Raw genomic sequence first — 18,573 nt, 5'->3', positions numbered from 1 at the left:
CATTTCTGCTTTTCATCCTAAATACTGTTGCTGGAGACAAAGGCTAGGGCCATGCTGTGGGAATTCACATTGCAGAGGAGGCCCCTGACTCAGTGTAGCAAAAGAGAATTCTGCAAGTGTCTTTTATGATGGGAATTTAGTATATGCTAAGTAATCAAGTGAGTTCACAGAAAGAACTAACCCATTGTTTTGCATTTTAGTGTTTCCATAGTCTTCAGTTTCCCGCTGTAAATCCTTAACTGGCCCTTGGCAGTTCCTTAGAGCGTGGGGGTGGTACAGAAGGAGGCTTGACACAGACTATGTCACAAACTTAAGACAAAATTTAAAAAGAAAATCAACAAAGGAGTGGAAGCTGCAGTCAGTTTTTATGTGGATTTCTCCTTTGTCCTTTTTGGTAGAAGAAAATGCTTGATTTCTCCGATGCGTTCTGAACAGTGGTTTCGGGTTATCCTGAGTTGCTCTCGTCCTACGGTGATATTTTTTCTTCCCTATTTATGTGTCATTTATGTGGGTTTCAAGCACAGTGAAATTCAACCTAAGACCCTATAAGGGAGTTCATTTGTGGTTTGACTGGTTGAGTTTCTCTAGTCAGAATTCACAGAAGGGCCGAGTAAGTCACAGCTGTCCCCTTACCCAAACTCTTCCCAACATAGAATCCTGGTAGGAATGCTGCTCATCATTAATTGGAGCTCTTTTAGCCTCATTTCTTGAGACTTCTATTTTTCTAGCTGAGCTCCCGGCACATGGCCTTGTAAATGTGAAGGGTCTCTTAGAGGTCAGCATGGAGCGGCTGTGTGGGCACCGATTAATGGGCTGCCTTTCTGTCCCCCTTTGACTTCCTCTCCCCACCTCAGCTTGGATTTTGGAACGTCAAGCTCATTCTTGGTATACACTGAACTGCACAGTTGACATGTTCTGAGGACCTTTGTCCTGGGCTGTGAGGGTTAACTTTGCTGCTTTATTTACATTCCAAAGCGGGTTGTTACTAATGTTACTTAGTGTTTACCTAGCACCTCTCATTGCAGTTATTTCTCCCTGCTCTGAATTTCCCCTTTTCTCTGCCTTTCAGAATTTCTCGCCAGATTATTTAACCAGAAGACTCTGATGCAGTGCCCTTTTTTAGGATGGGAACTGGAGTTATTGTTAACGTTATTGGAAGAACACATTCTCAGAGGAGAGGGTGGTGGTGGTGGGAAACTGGTTTTCAGGTTCCTCTCAAATAGGAGGATGCAGCAGTGCCACTACTTAACTGAGCATCTTGACAGTTTAATGGGGTAGCCCTCGGCCTTCCGGAGCAGCAGCGGGGCTGACCTGTCCAAGGAGTGTGGAAAAACCCCAGTTTACTCTTCTCTCAGCTAACTTTAGTGGAGCCCTGTTCCCAAATTGGCCTGGGCCAGAGCACCATGGAGGGATATTTGTTGTAAATGGAAGGGTTCCAGGACCTCCTGGAAATCCTGAAGTGTGAGACCTGCAGTGGGCTCAGGAGTCTTTATTTGTGGGTGCCCGAGGTGACCAAGGGGGCCTCCCCTCCCTGCAGTGTCACACTGTGTGGGGAGTTTAAGGAAGGGAAAGGCCTGTGTCTTGTCCTCAGCCAGCTCATCGTCTAATGAGAAAGGCATGTATGAATCTCTGGACAGGGCAGTGCTGAGCTGTGGTGGACTAGCAGTGCAGACAAGGGGTTATTTCTGACCAGGGACAGGGAGAAGTTTCCCACAGACAGCCTTCCCCTCTCCTCTGGATTGAGCTTCGAAGAAGAAAGCCAGGACTGGAGCAAGTGAGGAGGATAGAATAGTGCCGGGTTAATGGTAGTGGCTGTCTGTTTGATGTCAGGGAGGTATCCTGTACTCTCAAGGCACACTTTTTCCCTCCTAGCCTTTAAAGCAGTTTCCTGTCTTTCCCTGCATCCCTTGTCACCTCAAGAGGAAAAACAGTGATGAATAATTTGATTTGTAAGATCAGAACCCATACAGAGTTGTTTACAGTCTCTCTGAGGAACATAGGGTGACCCCGTCTGTGTAAGCAGAAATGCCTGTGAGTGTGAGTCAGGTGACAGCAGGCTCCAGGTCTAGCACACCTGAGTGGGCTCTGTGGTGTCATACTCAATTCCGAAGGTCTGGCCAGGCTCATTTGTTTTGTTTTTTGTTTGTTTGTTTGTTTGTTTGAGATGGAGTTTCGCTCTCGTTGCTCAGGCTGCCCTGCAATGGCGCAGTCTTGACTCGCTGCAAACTCTACCTCCCGGGTTCAAGTGATTCTCCTGGCTCAGCCTCCCAAGTAGCTGGAATTATAGGCAACTGCCACCACGCCCAGCTATTTTTTTATATTTTTAGTAGACACGGGGTTTCGCCACATTGGCCAGGCTGGTTTCATATTCCTAACCTCAAGTGATCCACCTGCCTAAGCTTCCCAAAGTGCTATGATTACAGGCATGACCCACCGCACCTGGCCTCATTTGGTTTTGAATTTGGCACGGTCCTGCTCCAGAATGGTGATGCGTGTAAGGAAGCATCTTCAGAGGAGGCAGCACACTGCCTGTTTCTGGGGTTAATGGTGTGCTGCTTATACCTGCAGCCCTTGAGCAGGTGTACAGGAACTGACCCAGTCTATGCTGGTCCTAGCTGGAAGCTACAAAAGATAGCTTGGCCTTAGAATTGTGGAATTTTGTGAGAACTGATATTTAAAAGTATCATGTGAAATTACAATTTGTATAGTAGAATGTTAGTTTGTCTTTTATTTTTAGCTGTTTATCAGCTCAGAATAACTTGTGGGGGTGAGAACAGCAGTGACAGGATTTCCTTTTACTTGGACAGATTTCTTTGGTGAACTTGAATCTTGACAGACCATCAATAATTTTAAAGATTTTGTGTTTTCTTAGTTCTCTTTACAAAAAGATTCTTCTTTCCGTACACATTGGTTCTATTTTTAAATTAACTCACTAGCTTTCAGACTTGGCTTTTAAATGTTAAAATATATATATGTATTTTATATATACATGAAGGTTCAGTGTCTCCCAGCCTGCTTCAGGGTATTGGAGACCCAGGCATTGTTGCCTCACTGGGTGACTAGTACACAGTCAGGATTGATTGAGAACCTCCAGACTGATCTGCTGTGCCTCAAGGGCTTGATCTTCAGCTCTTCCATTCCCAGGACTGCGAAAGGGAGGACAGCAGCAGTCTGATGGTCAGGAGGAGCCCGGAAGGCCTGGCAGAGGGGCCCCTGCAGGTCTTCTTACACATCCATGTGCAAGGGAGGACTCATTTTGACAGCAGAGCTTCCAGATCCCTGTTCCTTACTCTCCTGTGGATGGTGGGTCTGTTTCCTCACCTGTGGCTAGAGTAGAATGGCGTGATGTGGACTTCGTCTGGAAGGATGGCATTCCTTCTGTGTGTTGGTCTGTTGCTGCCATTCCACAGTGAGAGGTTAGTCCCTGAGGACTTCTCTGCTGTGTGCAGGTGTTAACCTGACCTGAATCAGTGCTGGAGGGCTGTGGATAGTGACGTCAAAGTGAATGCTTGTGCAGAAGGGGCTAGGGCTTGTGTGGAATCTGAATTGCTTTGCCATTCATGACTTTAAAAACCTCCTTCCCTACCTCCCCATTCATTGCAGGGTCTTTTTTTTTATATACAGCGGGCATAAAAACAAAAGGAAAGGCTACTTTCTCCGATAGTTTTGTGTCTTTGCTTCTAAGTCATATTTGCCTCACAGACTAAAAAAAAAAAATTATGTTTAATTCTGTGTCTGAAAAATTAATTCTGTGTCTGAAAAAATCATCTTCCTTCTGATTTGAATTCTTTATCTAGGACAAATATTTCAGAAAACAATCAACTCAGTAATTGAATTGACTCTGATTACATGAGAACAGACTCAAATGACTGACCCAGCACATGTTTTTGTTTCCATATAATTAGACTATTTTTGTTTAATATGTTTCTAATTACAAATGTAAATTAGTTTATATAAAGAATAAGATAACTTGATTTCAGTGAAAGATATACTAATAACTTTATTATACAGCATAATTCCTAGGAGGTCAGTATTTTTTTTAGCACTTTTTTCTTTTAAGTAATAGGCTTCTGTTTTGTCTCCTTTAGTTGACCAGATATACCATCTGGCATCTCCAGCTTCCCCTCCAAACTACATGTATAATCCTATCAAGACATTAAAGACCAATACGATTGGGACATTAAACATGTTGGGTAAGTTGTCATTTTCTTGTTTTTTGGCTCTTGGAGATATTTTAGATGATTGCAAGCATAGGCCATTGAATGTTCTACTAGAGTTTGATCTGGGTGCTGCCCCCCTCCATTATTGCCCTGCCTGTGGTATTGGCAGTTTTGCAGTGTTATTTCAGTGTGACTTTATTTGTCAGCGAATATGCCATAAAGGAGATGGTCTAACTTTCATGCATTGTAATAATCAGGCTGTGGCACCCTGGTGTAGATCCCCTGGGAGTGACCACAGGCTCTTCATGTGACCGACCACCCAGCCTTCCCCACTCCTCACCTCTGAAACCAGTTGGCGAATGCTGAGGATAAGTGGCATGCCTCATGCTGGAAAGAGGCACTGGTGGCTCTGATCCTGAGGTTGGGTTGGCATGACCTTACACACAGGGGTGATGCACTAGCGCTCCTTGAAGAAATGGGTGGAGATGTCTGTATGGGGTGTTATCAAGACTGAGTACCTGCCCTAGATTGGACCTCAGGTTTCGCATTCATGAAAGATAGAAGAGAGCATTGTTAAGGGTGGCCATATGTGTATATTCACAAATGACATGCCTTAGATTTATAGCTGTGGGTAATATGCACATATTACTGTTTTAAATTAGAGGCATGCTTAAATTTGGCACAGTTTATAAAAAAAAAAACTAGGGGTTCTGATAATTTGCAAAGTGGAAGAAAGGAACCACTTTTTAAAATGGCAAGTAAATGATGGATTTAAGTATAGGAACATTTAGTACAGGTTCTACAAATAGACTTGGGAAAGACAGCACTAAAGTTTAATTTGAACAAACATGGAGTCAAGGGAGTGAAAGGACAGCCAGAGATAGGTTTATCTCTTAGGCTAAGTATTTTAGGGTGTTGTACTAGTCAAGGTTCTGCAGAAGAACAGAACCAATGGGATGTGTAGAGATTTAAAGAGATTTGTTACAAGGGATTGGCTCACATGAAGATGGAGGTCGAGAAGTTCCACTGTCTTCCTTCTGCAAACTGGAGACCTTGGAAAGATGGGGGTGTAGTTCAAAGGCCTGAGAAGTGGAGAGCCAAGGGCAGAAGATCAATGTTCTACATAAGTCGTTGGCCTTCCTCCATCTTTGTGTTCTAGTCAAGCCTCTAAGGGACTGGATGATGCACCCACATTCTGGAGGGCTATCTGTTCTTCACAGTCTACAGATTCAAATGCTCATCTCTTCCAGAAACATCCTCACAGACACCCCCCAGACCTAATGTTCAGCCAGCTATCTGGGCATCCCATAGCCTCAGCTGACACACAAAATGAACCATCACAAGAGTCAAAAGAATATTTGGAGTAAGTTGATTCATTCTTCCAATCTGGAAAGAGCTTTATCTTTTTTGTTACTGTCCCCTGATCTGGTCACTAGACAGAACAGGGTGCTGCTGCTTCTGCTTAGAAGTGTGCGTGGTGCCTTCTTCTTGCCATCACAAGTGCCCACCCCTCCCTTCACTCTCTCTGCCCTGCCCCCCTCCATCATACCAAAACTAGACCATAGAAGAAAATCCCATCATGCACTTGGTGTTTAAAGAGATTCCATTTATTCTTCCGATTTAGGGGATACAGTCACTGTGCCCATGGGTCATACCATGTGGGGCAGATTCAGATGGTGTTATTCTCAGGCTGTTCTGTACTCAGAGTTAGGGGCTGCTGAATGGGCACAAGCATCAATGATACCTAGTAGGAAAGGCTTCTAAAGAGAGGCCTCAGCAAAATGCTATTAAAGGCAAATGTGACTCGAGCTAGGGCTTGAACTATAACTGAGATTGAATGTGGAGGCCTCACAGGAATGGTAGAGTCTTCCAGGAATGATGTTGACAAAAGGTGAAGGGAGACCATTGGTAGGCTGGAAAGAAATTTAAATGGGACTTTGTATTCGGAACTGAGAGGAGCTGTCATTAACCATCTTGTGATGCCATGAACTTTGCCTGGCTTCTTCTTTCCTCTGTGTAACTTGCCCACCTCGCAGACCCTGTGTTAGACTTCTTCCTCTGATGAAAGCTTTTCCTAATACCCAGATACTACAGCAGCAGGATAGCTTCCTTGGCTTCACTGCCTGACAGTTTCCTCCATGGATCCTGCCTAAATCATTCTGTGAAAATGATACAGAAATAGTCCTGGTTTCAAAATCTTTAAACTCAGTTATTTTTGAAGTACAATACATTGCATTTGTGATGTGTGTATTTGACCAAAGTTCAGAGAAGACAACTAGGAAGACCTCAGGTAGGGGAATATAGAATGTACAGTTACTCTGGAAAACAGTTTGACACTTTCTTAAAAAACTATGCACTTACCATATGACTCAGTAATTGTATTCTTGGGCATTTCTCCCAGAGAAATGAAAATTTATGTTCATACAGAAATCTGTATGAATGTTCATAGCAGCTTTATTTGTAGTGGTCAGAAACTAGTAACAACCAGAACGTCCTGTATTAGGTGAATGATTAATAGCAGTGCATATATCCCCTGGAATTTTACACAGCAATGGATTAGGAAGGAACTGTTGATAGACAATACAGCTTGGATAGATTTTTGAGAAGAATGTGCCCAGTGAAAAAATTCAGTCCCAAGAGGTCATGTTCCAATTATGTATCATTCTTGAAATGACATTATAGACCTGGAGAATGGATTAGTGGTTTCCAGGGGTCAGCAATGGCGGGGAGGCAGAGAGGAGAGGCTATAGATGTGTGCTATGTGAGGGACCCTGATGGAGATGGAAATGCTCTATCACTTGTATCAATGGAATGTCCGTTTCAGTGGAAATATTCACCGATCAGATCTATGCAATGTCCTGGTTGTGACATAGTCTAGTTTTGCAAGTTCTAGCATTGGGGGAAACTGGATAAAAGATACATGAAGTTCCTGTATTACTTTGTACAATTGAATTTGAATGTACAAATATCTCAAAATAAAGAATTCAATCAGGAAAAAAGATTTCAGCATCCTTCATTTTGATGCTACATTGTCAGACACACTAATACCCCTGGTTCCCTCATGCTAGAATTCTTCTACCCCACCCAGCGTCACCTAGAAGTGCGTATAGGTTAGGTTGCATCTGCCTGCCTCATCTCACTCTCCTAGCAGTGCTTTGTGGGCATGTGTTGGCCCCTGTTTTGTGTAGGGAACAGAGCTGAGGGGTGTCCAGCATAGCCCCCCTCTAGTGTAGTGGCAGTTGGGGAAAGGGGTATGTCCCCTGTCTTAAGTACAGGGTTATTGAAGGTCAGGGGGCTTCTTGGAGCCTCTAATGAACCACTGCATGCTGGGACTCTGTGAATGAGTTTGGAAGACTTTGCTACTTACTTGACCACCATAGATAATGATGTTCTAGTCAGTTACATGTGAGTTGTCAGTCCAGGAAAGGGGTTCAGAGCAGCATTCAGGAATGTGGCAGTTGCTTTGGAGAAGGTGCTGCTTAAGCTGAACCTCAAAGGAGGAAGGAGAATGGGTGGAGAGTTACCCAGACACGGTGACATGGGCAGTTACAAGAGCCCAGGACATGTTCAGGAAGTGGCAGGTGGACCATTGTGGAAGTTAAGGAGAGAAGGGCCTTGCCTCTGCCAACCGAGGTAAAGTTACCCAAAAAAATATTGGGTAATATTTTGTGGCAGAGGAGTCTTTACAAAACTCCTCAAATCACACTTTATCAAACTAACAGATTCTGCATTTGGCCTCACCTACCACAAGTATTCAACAAAATACTGGCCTTCAGAGAATCCATTTGTGTTTTTCTTACTGCATTTGTTTTTTATTTTGGTGCCAAAGCAGATGCAGTAAGAGCAGATAATTGGATAGATAATTATATGTCTTTAATACTAAAACATTGCTTAAATTGGCCAGCGAAAATGTACCTGCACATGTAAATTGAGTCTCTTTTATCTTGTCTTTGCTTTCTATAGGGCTGGCAAAACAAGTCGGTGCCTGATTGCTCCTGGCCTCCACGTCCGAGATGTATGGAGGTGAGTGGGGGCTCTCTTGGGATGCTTGCTCCAGCCCTTGGACTGTTCTCATCCGGTCTCAGATGAGTCCATGGTTCATTTCTGAGGAGGCCCAGCCTGCCCATGCTCCTTCTGTGCACAAGAGGCTGCCTGTCAGCCTCCCGGGTCACTGAGCTCCTCTTCCGGGTGGGATGACTTCTCTTGTTTGATCACACACTGTTGGAGGACTGTACCCTGTCACCTGACCAATAAAGACCCACCGTTTATGACTCCACAGAAGTGTTTCTGCCACTCTGCTCTGAAAGCACCCCAGAAATCATGCTCTATGAATCTTTTTACCTGTTTAGCTAGCACGTCATTCTTCTGTGTAAGTCATGCATGCTGTATGCTTAACCTCCTGAGAGCTCATGGGCCAGCCTTTAGGCTGACCTTTAAAGCTTCCTGGGAGAAGAGACATGCACTGACTGCGTCCCCTGTTGTATAACGAGTCTGGAAGAACCCTCAGCAGGTAGTATCAGAAAACTCATGAGCTTGTTTTACCATGATGCAGCCGTCCTCTCTCCCACTGCCTGGAAAGGAGCTGAGGAGTGGGGACCAGGGGCTGTATTTTCAATTTCTAGTGATTTCCTTTTAGTCCCAAACCAGTTGGGTGTGCAAGGTTAACAGAACTGCTTAGCTGGTGCAGTGGAAGCCAGGTCCTGGCATGATGTAATTTTTCTATTTTACATTATTGTTGTGGACAAGAGAAGGAAGTAAGAGGGTAAAATTGGAAAAGGTGTGTGTGTGTGTATTTTAAGTAAGAAAACAATTAAAAAATCATAGCAACAGAAAAATTCTGCTAAATGCAGTGATATTCTTTGTAATCTCTATGAAAAGGTTACATAGAGATTATATATTTTATATCATAGTCTACTTCTTTGACGTCCTGGGCAGTTAACAAAAGAGCAGAGTGTGCCCCTCCCTACTTGTGGTATCTGTTGAGAGGGGCACAGTGACATTTCCCACACTGCTTCTCCTATTTGTCTTATTTATTATCTGCATGTCTGACAGGAGCCTGTGTTCCTTAGGCTTCCTAAATAATTGTAGAGTGTTATTTGTGGAAGTCACAGGTGCTCTCCTCAGACCTTGAATAACCAAAGCAAACTTTTGTGGAGCATTTGCTTAACGTCTTAGCCTCACAGAATGCTAGAAAGGGGAGATGATCGAAAATTATTTTTGTACTAACAATGTAAGTTTTCCCTGCTTTTTCTCCACAATGATTTTGTGAGGGAGCCTATTTAGAAGCTTGGCATCCTGGGCATGTCAGTCCAGACGGTGCCAGTCCAGGGACAGATGGGCATACCCAGCCTTTTCTTTTTTGTCCTTTGCCAAATTTATGACTGTCTCTTTTGGAGTGTAGCTTGCCCAGCTCTTGTCAAAGATCCCCAGAAAAAGGTCTGAGATCAATCACCTGATAAATCTCTGTGAATTTAAGTCAGTGGTTGCCTTCTCTCAGAAAGTATTTTCCTTAGAACTTTTCTTTCACTGAGCAGTGAGAAGTTTGCCCTTCTAAAGGGAATTTTAAACCACAGCAGCAGATACAGAGCTTTTTTTTTATAGCACGCTTCTGCATTGCCATATAGGCCATGCTGACCTGGAGGGATTGGCTGAGCAGACATGTGGCAGGATACCTGTCTGTTTACCTCCCTGCACCTGCTCAGGCCCACTGAGTCCCAAGTCAGACGGCAGGGGTAAGATAAACAAGACTGGAATTTCTAACAATGCTTTCTTTTTTTTGGTCCAGATTTCATGGCAAAGACTTAAACATTTTGTATCATAGTTGTACTCAAGTATGTGTAACATTCTTGGTTACTAAATAAATTAGGTGTTTATTCACATTCCAGAAATATACTTGTGTGAAAAAAAGAATTTGTTACGTGTTTTCTTCCAATAATCTGTTCCCCTGGCATGTCTTAAAGTGTGATTGATTTACAAGCTGGGAAAACAGGGATTGGGAGTGTAAAATGCGTGCTAGAAGAACAGGCAGCCATTTGCCAGGGGACACCCCATCCCTCCACCTGCCCTACAACACCCTCTATTGTTGTCTCATCACGGGTTTCAGATTTGTTCAGCTGATGGTGCGTGTCAAAGTCATCGTGTTCCAGAGATGCTGCATTTTTAATTTTTTCAATAAATACATGTTTTGCTTCAGTTATCGATTTTATAAGTATAAAACAAAACCATGTAGCTCTTCACATAGATTCTATTTCGTTGTAATTTGTGTAGCACTCTAAAAGTTAAGAACAATTTACGGAAGAGAGGGAAGACTTAAAATTGGGAGACTTGATCTTTTTCTTTTTTTTTTTTCCTGTAAGTAAAATGTTGTCATTGCTTAATATCAGAAGTAAGACCATCATGTCCTACTGGAACTCAGAGAATGGACTGGAAACCTGAGGTCGCCTCTTGAATGCATCGCTCCATCTCTAAATGGGTCTTTCCAAAGTTCTATTTTGTATCATAAATATGCATTGTCGGTGTGAACTGGAAAAAGGAAAGATGAAAACAATCTCACTTTTCTCCCATCGTAGATCCTGAAGTCCACCCTCAAAGTGAGGATTACTGGGGCCACGTGAATCCAATAGGACCTCGGGCCTGCTATGATGAAGACAAACGTGTCGCAGAGACCATGTGCTATGCCTACATGAAGCAGGTATTTCACCAGGGGCTGGGCTTGTGGTTTAGACGTGCAGAGCACCACACCCTAAGATGTAAAATGCTGTAAAGGAATCAATGCCATGACTGATTTTGTCTGGGGATAGGTATTTGGGAAGCCCAGTTTCCCAGTATTAAAAGTTAATGGTATTATCAACCCCTTTTTCCACGTATTTCCTTGTTTAAAAAATGATTTCCTACAGATGAATTCTTGGGTTTGGAATACTGTCTTATGACAATGAGCAGAATGCTTCTTTGTTGCCAGTTGCTCACCAGCAGCTAAGAAGTGCCTCTTTTCCTGACGCCTTCAAATCAATGGATCTTTTTTTTTAACTTTTCCATCAATTAAGTGTAAAAATGGATTCGTGATTGCTGTAATTTGAACCTCTTTAGGAATTATTATGGATATTTATTTACTGTTATTTTATGTTTTCTTAATTATTCATTGTGGTGAGGTGCTTTTGCCAGGATATTTTATGTCACAGATTTGGTCACCTGCATGTTGTAGCAGAAATTGCTCACAGACCAAGAGGCCGAGATTGCCACACTGGCTGTGCTGCCATGTGACTTCAAGACATAACCCGTCAATCTCTCTGTTCTCATCTCTGACACAGTTCGTGTAGCCTGCCCTGCAGTGCAGGAGCCAATGAACTGTACTGAGAGAGGCCCCAAGGATGTAGGCCAGGTCGCAGGATATCCCATTCATGTTCTCACTGAGTGTGTCCTTGGACTTGAGTCTGAACTTCTACATCCTCATGAAAATGCCTTCTGGTATAGTGGGACATGCAGGTAAATCAACGTGGCTGTGGAACATGAGTCCAGGACAGGCTGTTGGTAGATGCAGTGTCTGTCCCCAGGAGCAATACTCTCAGGCCCAGGGTCCAGCCCACAGGTTAGCTCAGGGAACAATTGGCTGTGTGCTCTTTGGGAGGGGATAGTATTGTCAGCATGGCCCGTGTTCAGGAGTCTTCCTGACCATCTGCCTCAGGCCCCGGCAGAGTCCCCAGTTAGACATGTGCCAAGGGCCTGCTCCTGACCTCTGGTTGAGACTTAAATTGCCTTCCCTCCCCATGGTACCACAGAGGACAGGGCAGTGTGAAGCCACGTAGGCCCTCTGAAGGGTAGAAGAGAATGCCAAGGACTCTCTTTCTTATCATGTGCTTAATGAAATGCCAGCATTAAAGATCCATAAGTTAACCTTAGCTATTGTAGATATTTAAGCTTTTCTGCTTTATTTCTCAGCCAGAAGCAGAAGTAATTGCCTTGTAAACTACTTTAGTCTATTGGCATATTATTATTCACTTACTTTAAGAAATGCTGATCAGTTTTAGTAGGAACATGCCTTTCATGATTTTCAGACCCAGAATATCTTGACTCAAAAGTTTCAGATGATCTCCCAGACACACAGGACCACCGCCGTGTGCATGGGTACTTAGAAGTACTGACTAGTGTGTCAGGTGCACATAATTGCATTTTATTCTAGAATATGCTTCAGCAGTGACATGATTCTCAACAGCCTTTTTTTTTTTTTGCTTTCAGTCCTATGCTTGTATTTCTTACCTAGTGAATTTTTATATAGGTAAAGTTGGTGGGCAAATGGGACATTTTGATTGAGCTTTTAGTTTGAATTAAATGATTATTTGGCTAATGTGGTTGATAACTTTGTGAGTATACGTATTACCTTAAGTATATGCTCATGATAGTTGTGGTATTTGGTAATAATAGAGGCAGCATTTCTTGAACCTTGACTCTATGCCAGGCACAGTTCTAGGGGCCTGGACTCCAGCCAGGGTCTGCATTTTGCACACATGCTAACATTGGATCCATTCTTGTCTTCTGTGCCTGGGGGTTCAGAAAGGTAGCACCTAGTAACTCTGGAACATCAGCATTTAAATTCCTGCTCACATAGGTCTCAGGAGCTTAATGGCATGGGCAGTGTTGCCCTGAAAACTATGAATAATGTACCTGTTAGAAGCCTCCATGTGGTCAGCTGGTTCCTCCTGCCCAAGGTAGCATCCCTGACGTGAACCTTGTTGGGAGGATGTCCCTGTCACTCACTTGGCATGATGCGCCTTCTGTGGAGTAACCAGGCATGTGCCTCCGACTTTGGAGTCCGCAACAGACAGTTGCAGAATGGCTTGCAAGAGTCACTTCTGTGGCCAAGTTTACAGTGTACTTCACACAGGGGTGCCATGGGTTCTGCATGTGGAAACCACACTTGCTGCTTTCTGTCACACTGGGATGCTTGAGAATTGCCCCATGGAAGACAAGTGCTGCACTTTCTGGGAAGGAGACTGTGGAAATTGGTGCCTCTAGCACATGTGCTGAGGGCTTGCATCTGCCCAGGTGAGAAATGGCACTGAGGAAGGCCCACCTCTGGTGGCATGTTGCAGGGGGCATGTAAGCAGGTGTGATGTTGCCACCCTTCCCCATGGCCCCTGCCCATTCCCAGTCATTATGTCAGGGGGTGACCGTGCCCTTGACCCTAGAGGTGCTAGGTCCCTGTCCAGTTCTGGTGGTGACCCTAGGGGAACTGGGGCCATGTCCAGCTCTGGTGGCTGAGAGGCAGACAGGTGGAGGTTGTAGTTTTCTGATGAGGAAGGAACGATGTGGCCTGCAAGGGTCACTGTGGTCTTGACTGAGTTCCAGGAGGCCTCTGAAGAAGGCGCAGTGTGTTCTTTCCACCTCCCAGCCTGTCATTCATGTTGTGAGTATTGTGCTCACTTGTAGGAAAACCACGGGTCCATGGCCACAAGCCCCTCTGGGACCTAAGATTGGTACTCGAATACTTACTACCACTTTTGTCTGAATGGGTGCTGAGGAGGGAGGAAAATGGTGCCTTTCCTCTCTGCCCATAGGAGCAGACACCTCACAGCTTAGACAGGGTTGGGTTCCTGTTATGGCAGGATATTTTGTCAGGTATAGAAAAATAAGACAACACTGATTTAGCAAGAAGAAAGAAAAATTGCTATCCATAATCCCATCTAGAGACAAACATAAGGAGGAAAAACAAAATAAAACAAATGCTACTCTGTAAAGATTGTACGGGATATAAAATGTTGAGGTGAAGACATTCAGGTGATTCTTAAACTCAGGATTTTGTGACAGCTGGCAGCAAGGGTGGGTGTATTCAAAATAGAATTTTGTTTTCCAGAAAAATCTACCAGACATCCCTTAGAAAAAGAGAAGCTCCCTGGATTTTTTTTTCGTGGGATGGAATGTGAGGGAGGTTGGGATCAAAGGACAGAGCCTCTCCCGACTAGTTTGAACTTGCTAGGGAGGAATTAAATTGCTGCTTCCACGTGCATTTGGACGTGATGGCTTGATAAATGTGGGGCCTCCCCCATAGGCTGTGGTTAATGCTTACTGCACATTTGAGTTCATCGCCCCCGCATGAGTCTGCCTCTGAGGTCTGCGGCCCACCCGCTGGGCTGGATCTGCAAAACAGGCCGTCATTCATAAAACCAGCAAATGGCAGAGTGGAAAAAAGGAAACTCAGAAATCACCTAGTCTAATGGCCCTGAAGGTATGGTTTTGTTTTAGTTCCTGGCATCAAAGTATTTTGGAAAAAGTCAAAGAGTTGGTATGTATATTCTACCTGAGTTGAAAAAATAAAAATTAAATAAGCAGCCAAACCCGGTGCAGTGTTCCATGAGTAGGACTCACACCCCAGGGGGCCTGTCCTGTCCTCTGGACCTGCCCAGTAGCAGCTTGGCCTCCTGGCCCTGTGACTCGCTCAGAGTACCCACTGGCCACATCCCATCTGTCCCACCTGGACTCCGGCAGAGTGATACCCGCCTCTATTGGTCTGCTGCAGAGCAAACCTTTAGAAGGTCAGCTGATTGTTGATGTGAAGCAGGACTGCTGAGGAAAACGGCCGAGCAGTTGCAGACACACCCCTCCCAGACCCCCTTCCTAGGTCAGCCCCTAGAGTGAACTTGAACCTTTTGGCACCTTTAAGAATCTTGCTTCAGCACAGTGAGTTCTGCATTCTGCAGTAGCCTTAGTCTTAAAGGTTCAGCCCTCACAGCCTGAACCTGTTGCCTTAGAGATGTGCACATCTGAGGGAAGCGTCAGAGCCTGGGGTGCTGTACCTGGGTGTGCTTCAGGACCTGCTCCTACTATACAGGGCTCCGTTCCTCCACTTTCTATCAATAGTACCTTCCGTCAGTGAAGATAGTGATCATGTCACAGTGCTCAGTGGCTTGCTGTAGCACACTAAGTCATCTGTTAACATCGTCAGTCTGTTCTTGGAAACTGCGACTTTAAGTAGACGGACATAGAACAGAATCAGCAGTACCATAGGCTAATTGCTATAAACAAGAGTTAAGTTCCTAGGCATATTTCTGGTCACAGAAACATCACCAAAATTCTAAATAAAGACTAAAACACTTCTAGTATTAAGCATTTGAAATAAGTGTGAGCTGTACACTTAAGGAAGATTAATAAGAACAAGATAATTATATACGGGGTCTCAGGTGGCCAGAGCCTATCTTAGCACTTCCAGGTTCCAGGCATGAGTCTACCGTGGACAGGGTGCCACCCTTTCACAGGGCACACTCACACTCACCCACATTCACTCATGTTGGGACCACAGCCCACTTGTCTGACATGCAAAGCTTTGGGATGTGAGAGGAAAACAGAATACCTGGAGAAAACCCACACAGACGAGAGAGGAGAACATGCCACCTGCATGCAGACAGTAGCCCCAGCCAGGAAGTGATTTTTATCTCATCAGTGTTATAATGAAATGATATTATTTGAGGCACCTGTTGTACTCTCCACTGAATGAACGCATTTTAAAGAAATTTTGAGGGAGAGCCCATGTGTCCTGAGTAGGACAAAGTCAGACATAATCAGGTCCATGAACGTTTGTGTCTTTCTACAAGGTCAGGCTTTTATTGATGCTGTTTTAGTTATAAAATCCATGTGCTCCATGGAGTTTCCAAGGAGGGATTTCTTAGTATTTCCCATTCACTTGATAGTCAGAGCTGTGGGCACATAGGCTCAAGCCCCTCTACAGGTCAGTCAGCACTGCAAACCATACCTAGTAGTATACTTAATATGTAAATGTTTAGATTAAACATTCTACATCAAACAGTAACATTTAACATCGAGAGATAAGGGGAGAGGAAAAGGAGTTAATGAACCAGTCTGAGGACAGTGATACGGAGAAGGAGAGGGTCCGGGGCTGATCTGGACACACAGCAACATCTTGCATGGAAAAGCCCTTGACTTGGGCAGTGTTTGGTGGCAGATGTTGGGTGCTGACTGTGAGTGACAGCAAGACAGGGTCTGTCAAGATGGCCATCTTGAGCAGTAGAAGTCTTCCTCATTATGGCCCTTGAGCCCTCTGGTGAGGACTAACAGTAAGGGTTCTGCCCTTAGTCTAGTTGGGCATTGTCTCTCTTGATTATGCAAACTTCTGGACCGTATTGGCTGATGCCTTTTGAAATGTGAAATGGAGTCATTTTCTAAGATAAAGTCACTGATGTCAGAGGTGCTCTGTACACCGTGTAATTCCTGCTGGTAATGTTTCTGTCCTTGGGAGATATTTGGGGAGGGAGGAATCCATGTCCCTTCGTTATTCCTCTTGAATCGCATCTTGCCTGTCAGGCCTGCTGTGAGTTGGCTCCACGTTTCAGGACCTGCATACCCAAGCCCTCACCCATCTCTCAGCTGCTACAAATGGGGCAAGAAGGCATTTGATGCCAGCTCACACTGTTCCAGCCTAGTTGGTGTTTCCAAAGGCCTTTGGGAGCCTCAGCCTGTGCCTTGCAATCTTAGTGTCCTGGTGACAGTGTGTGCTCTATTCCCAATGTGGTCACCGTTACTTCAAGGTAAGTTAGTGTCATCAGAAAACTGAGGACAGTGGTCAAGGGCAATTACTGGGTTGAGAACCATTCCTTGGAGGTAGATAATAATGCTGGCAGTTTTCAAAACAGTTTCAGTGTTTTCCTTTAATCCCTGTGTTGTAGGTAGAGTGGATATTATTGTCCTCATCTCAAAGATTAGGATCTTAAGCCTTAGCAACTGAAGTGACTTTCTTGGCATAGTGAGGCCATCCAGGTATTCCGGCCTCCACCCTGTGCAGGGTCCTCAGCATCCATCCTCTCTAAGTTTTTGTTGGTTCTATGCTGGTGCAGCTCAGCTTGTAGGAGTTGTCTTGACTTTCCTGATGCTTGGAGCTGTCCATGACTCATGGGTCACCACAAGGGACAGAACCACAGAGCATAAAGTAAACCCAGCCATGCCTAGGATGAGTCAGCAGTTAGTGTTCTGACTGACAGCCTTGTCTATGCTCCAAGGCACCAGCTCAGTGTCAGCAGGGTCTGACTACTCAGAGGCAGAACATTACGTGGGAGTCAGGAGTTCATTAATGTGTTTGCTTCTTGGTGCTTCAGAAGTGGGCTCTCCCTTAAATGAGACAGTGTTGCCTGGTGTGCACTTCCTGGGTTTTCAGCCTGGCTCTTCCCTTCTTAGGAAGGTGACTTTGGGTCAGACTCTGGACCTCTGAGGAATAACTCTACCTTACTGTAAGCCATGGCATGTGGGTGGTGACTGAGCTGCCACCATAAATAGTGGTGTCCGTACCCACTGACTGTCCTTCCTCCTGCCCACATTTTCTCACCGTGAGGACCAGTGGGGATAAGGATTCAGCAGCCAGTGGACTATACATATTGACTAGGGGTCACTTTGTGTGAAGATCAAGTATTTCCTGATGCTATCTAGAAAGGGATAGGTGGGCATACAAACTCCAGAAGACACCATCATCCCAGAGGAGAGCAGGTCTTAACTGGAGTGAGTCTCGACTTTCTATGTCATGTAAGCTTAGGCTTCACTAGTAGCTCGTCTTGCTGGTGTAGACTGGCCTTGAGAGCTCGCATTCTTGGAAGTGTCGTTGCATTCACAGCTGTTGCACCAGTGTAGAAGGGCTGCCCTCTGTTGCTGAGTCATTACAGACTCAAATAGAAAAGCCACAGCAAGCAAGCCTGTTGATGGGTTGGCCAGTTAATGTCTGCTGATCCTAATGAGGCCATGTTCTGGAATGCTGTTTTGTGGAAAGGGAAGGTCAAGATAAAAGCATTTGATTTGCTGCAAACTTTCCCTAACCCATTGAGCTTTTTCCCTACCAGGCTGATTGGGTTGATTATTGTAAATTTGCTGAGATTTTTTTAGTCTCTTCCTAGAATAAAGCCACATCCATTCACTTTGATTCTTTCCTCCTCTTATCAATTAAATGCAAATGGATACTTCTGAGTTATTTTCTGTTGAGACCAGCATCTCTGTTTCCCCACCCTTTTTAATACACTCATCAGTTCAGTAGAGAAATGGGTTGATTTATTCTTGGACTTAGCACATATCTTTGTCGTGAGTGTCTGAATGGCTCATGTGAGAGCATTATAATGTATTGCTGGGAAGAATTAGCACAAATAAAGCACTTTGGCTTCTAAAAGATACCTGTGTGCTTCTATGCCTCCCACCTCTTGTCATATCACAGCAAATGTAAAAACCTGCCCAGGTTTGTGGAACACTCTGGGGAAATTGACGAGGCTGCTGTGGGCAGAGGTGGCAGCTGTGTCACTCCAGCTACTGAGAGTGCTGATGGGGCCTCTGGAGCTCACAGCTCATGCCCTTTAACTCACTATGCTAGTGGAGAAATTCTGTGCTAAGTAAGCCTTGTTAGCTAAGGATCCATTGGATTCCCATTCCAAGTGCT

The 18,573-nt window shown here is 44.6% G+C and overlaps 1 protein-coding gene across 1 annotated transcript in view; it reads left to right on the top strand.

The window, feature by feature from the left end:
• Nucleotides 1-18,573, top strand: part of LOC100408327 (UDP-glucuronic acid decarboxylase 1) — a 97,583-nt gene that overhangs the window by 57,342 nt on the left and 21,668 nt on the right. The window contains 3 exon segments of the mRNA XM_078348400.1: nt 4,089-4,193; nt 8,124-8,183; nt 10,730-10,851. Coding sequence (XP_078204526.1) covers nt 4,089-4,193; nt 8,124-8,183; nt 10,730-10,851 — 287 coding nt within the window.

This window comes from Callithrix jacchus, chromosome 14, assembly GCF_049354715.1.
Source record: "Callithrix jacchus isolate 240 chromosome 14, calJac240_pri, whole genome shotgun sequence".
NCBI lineage: Eukaryota > Metazoa > Chordata > Mammalia > Primates > Cebidae > Callithrix > Callithrix jacchus.
Note: the sequence above shows the minus strand (reverse complement) of the source record. Positions and strands in the feature narration are given on the sequence as shown.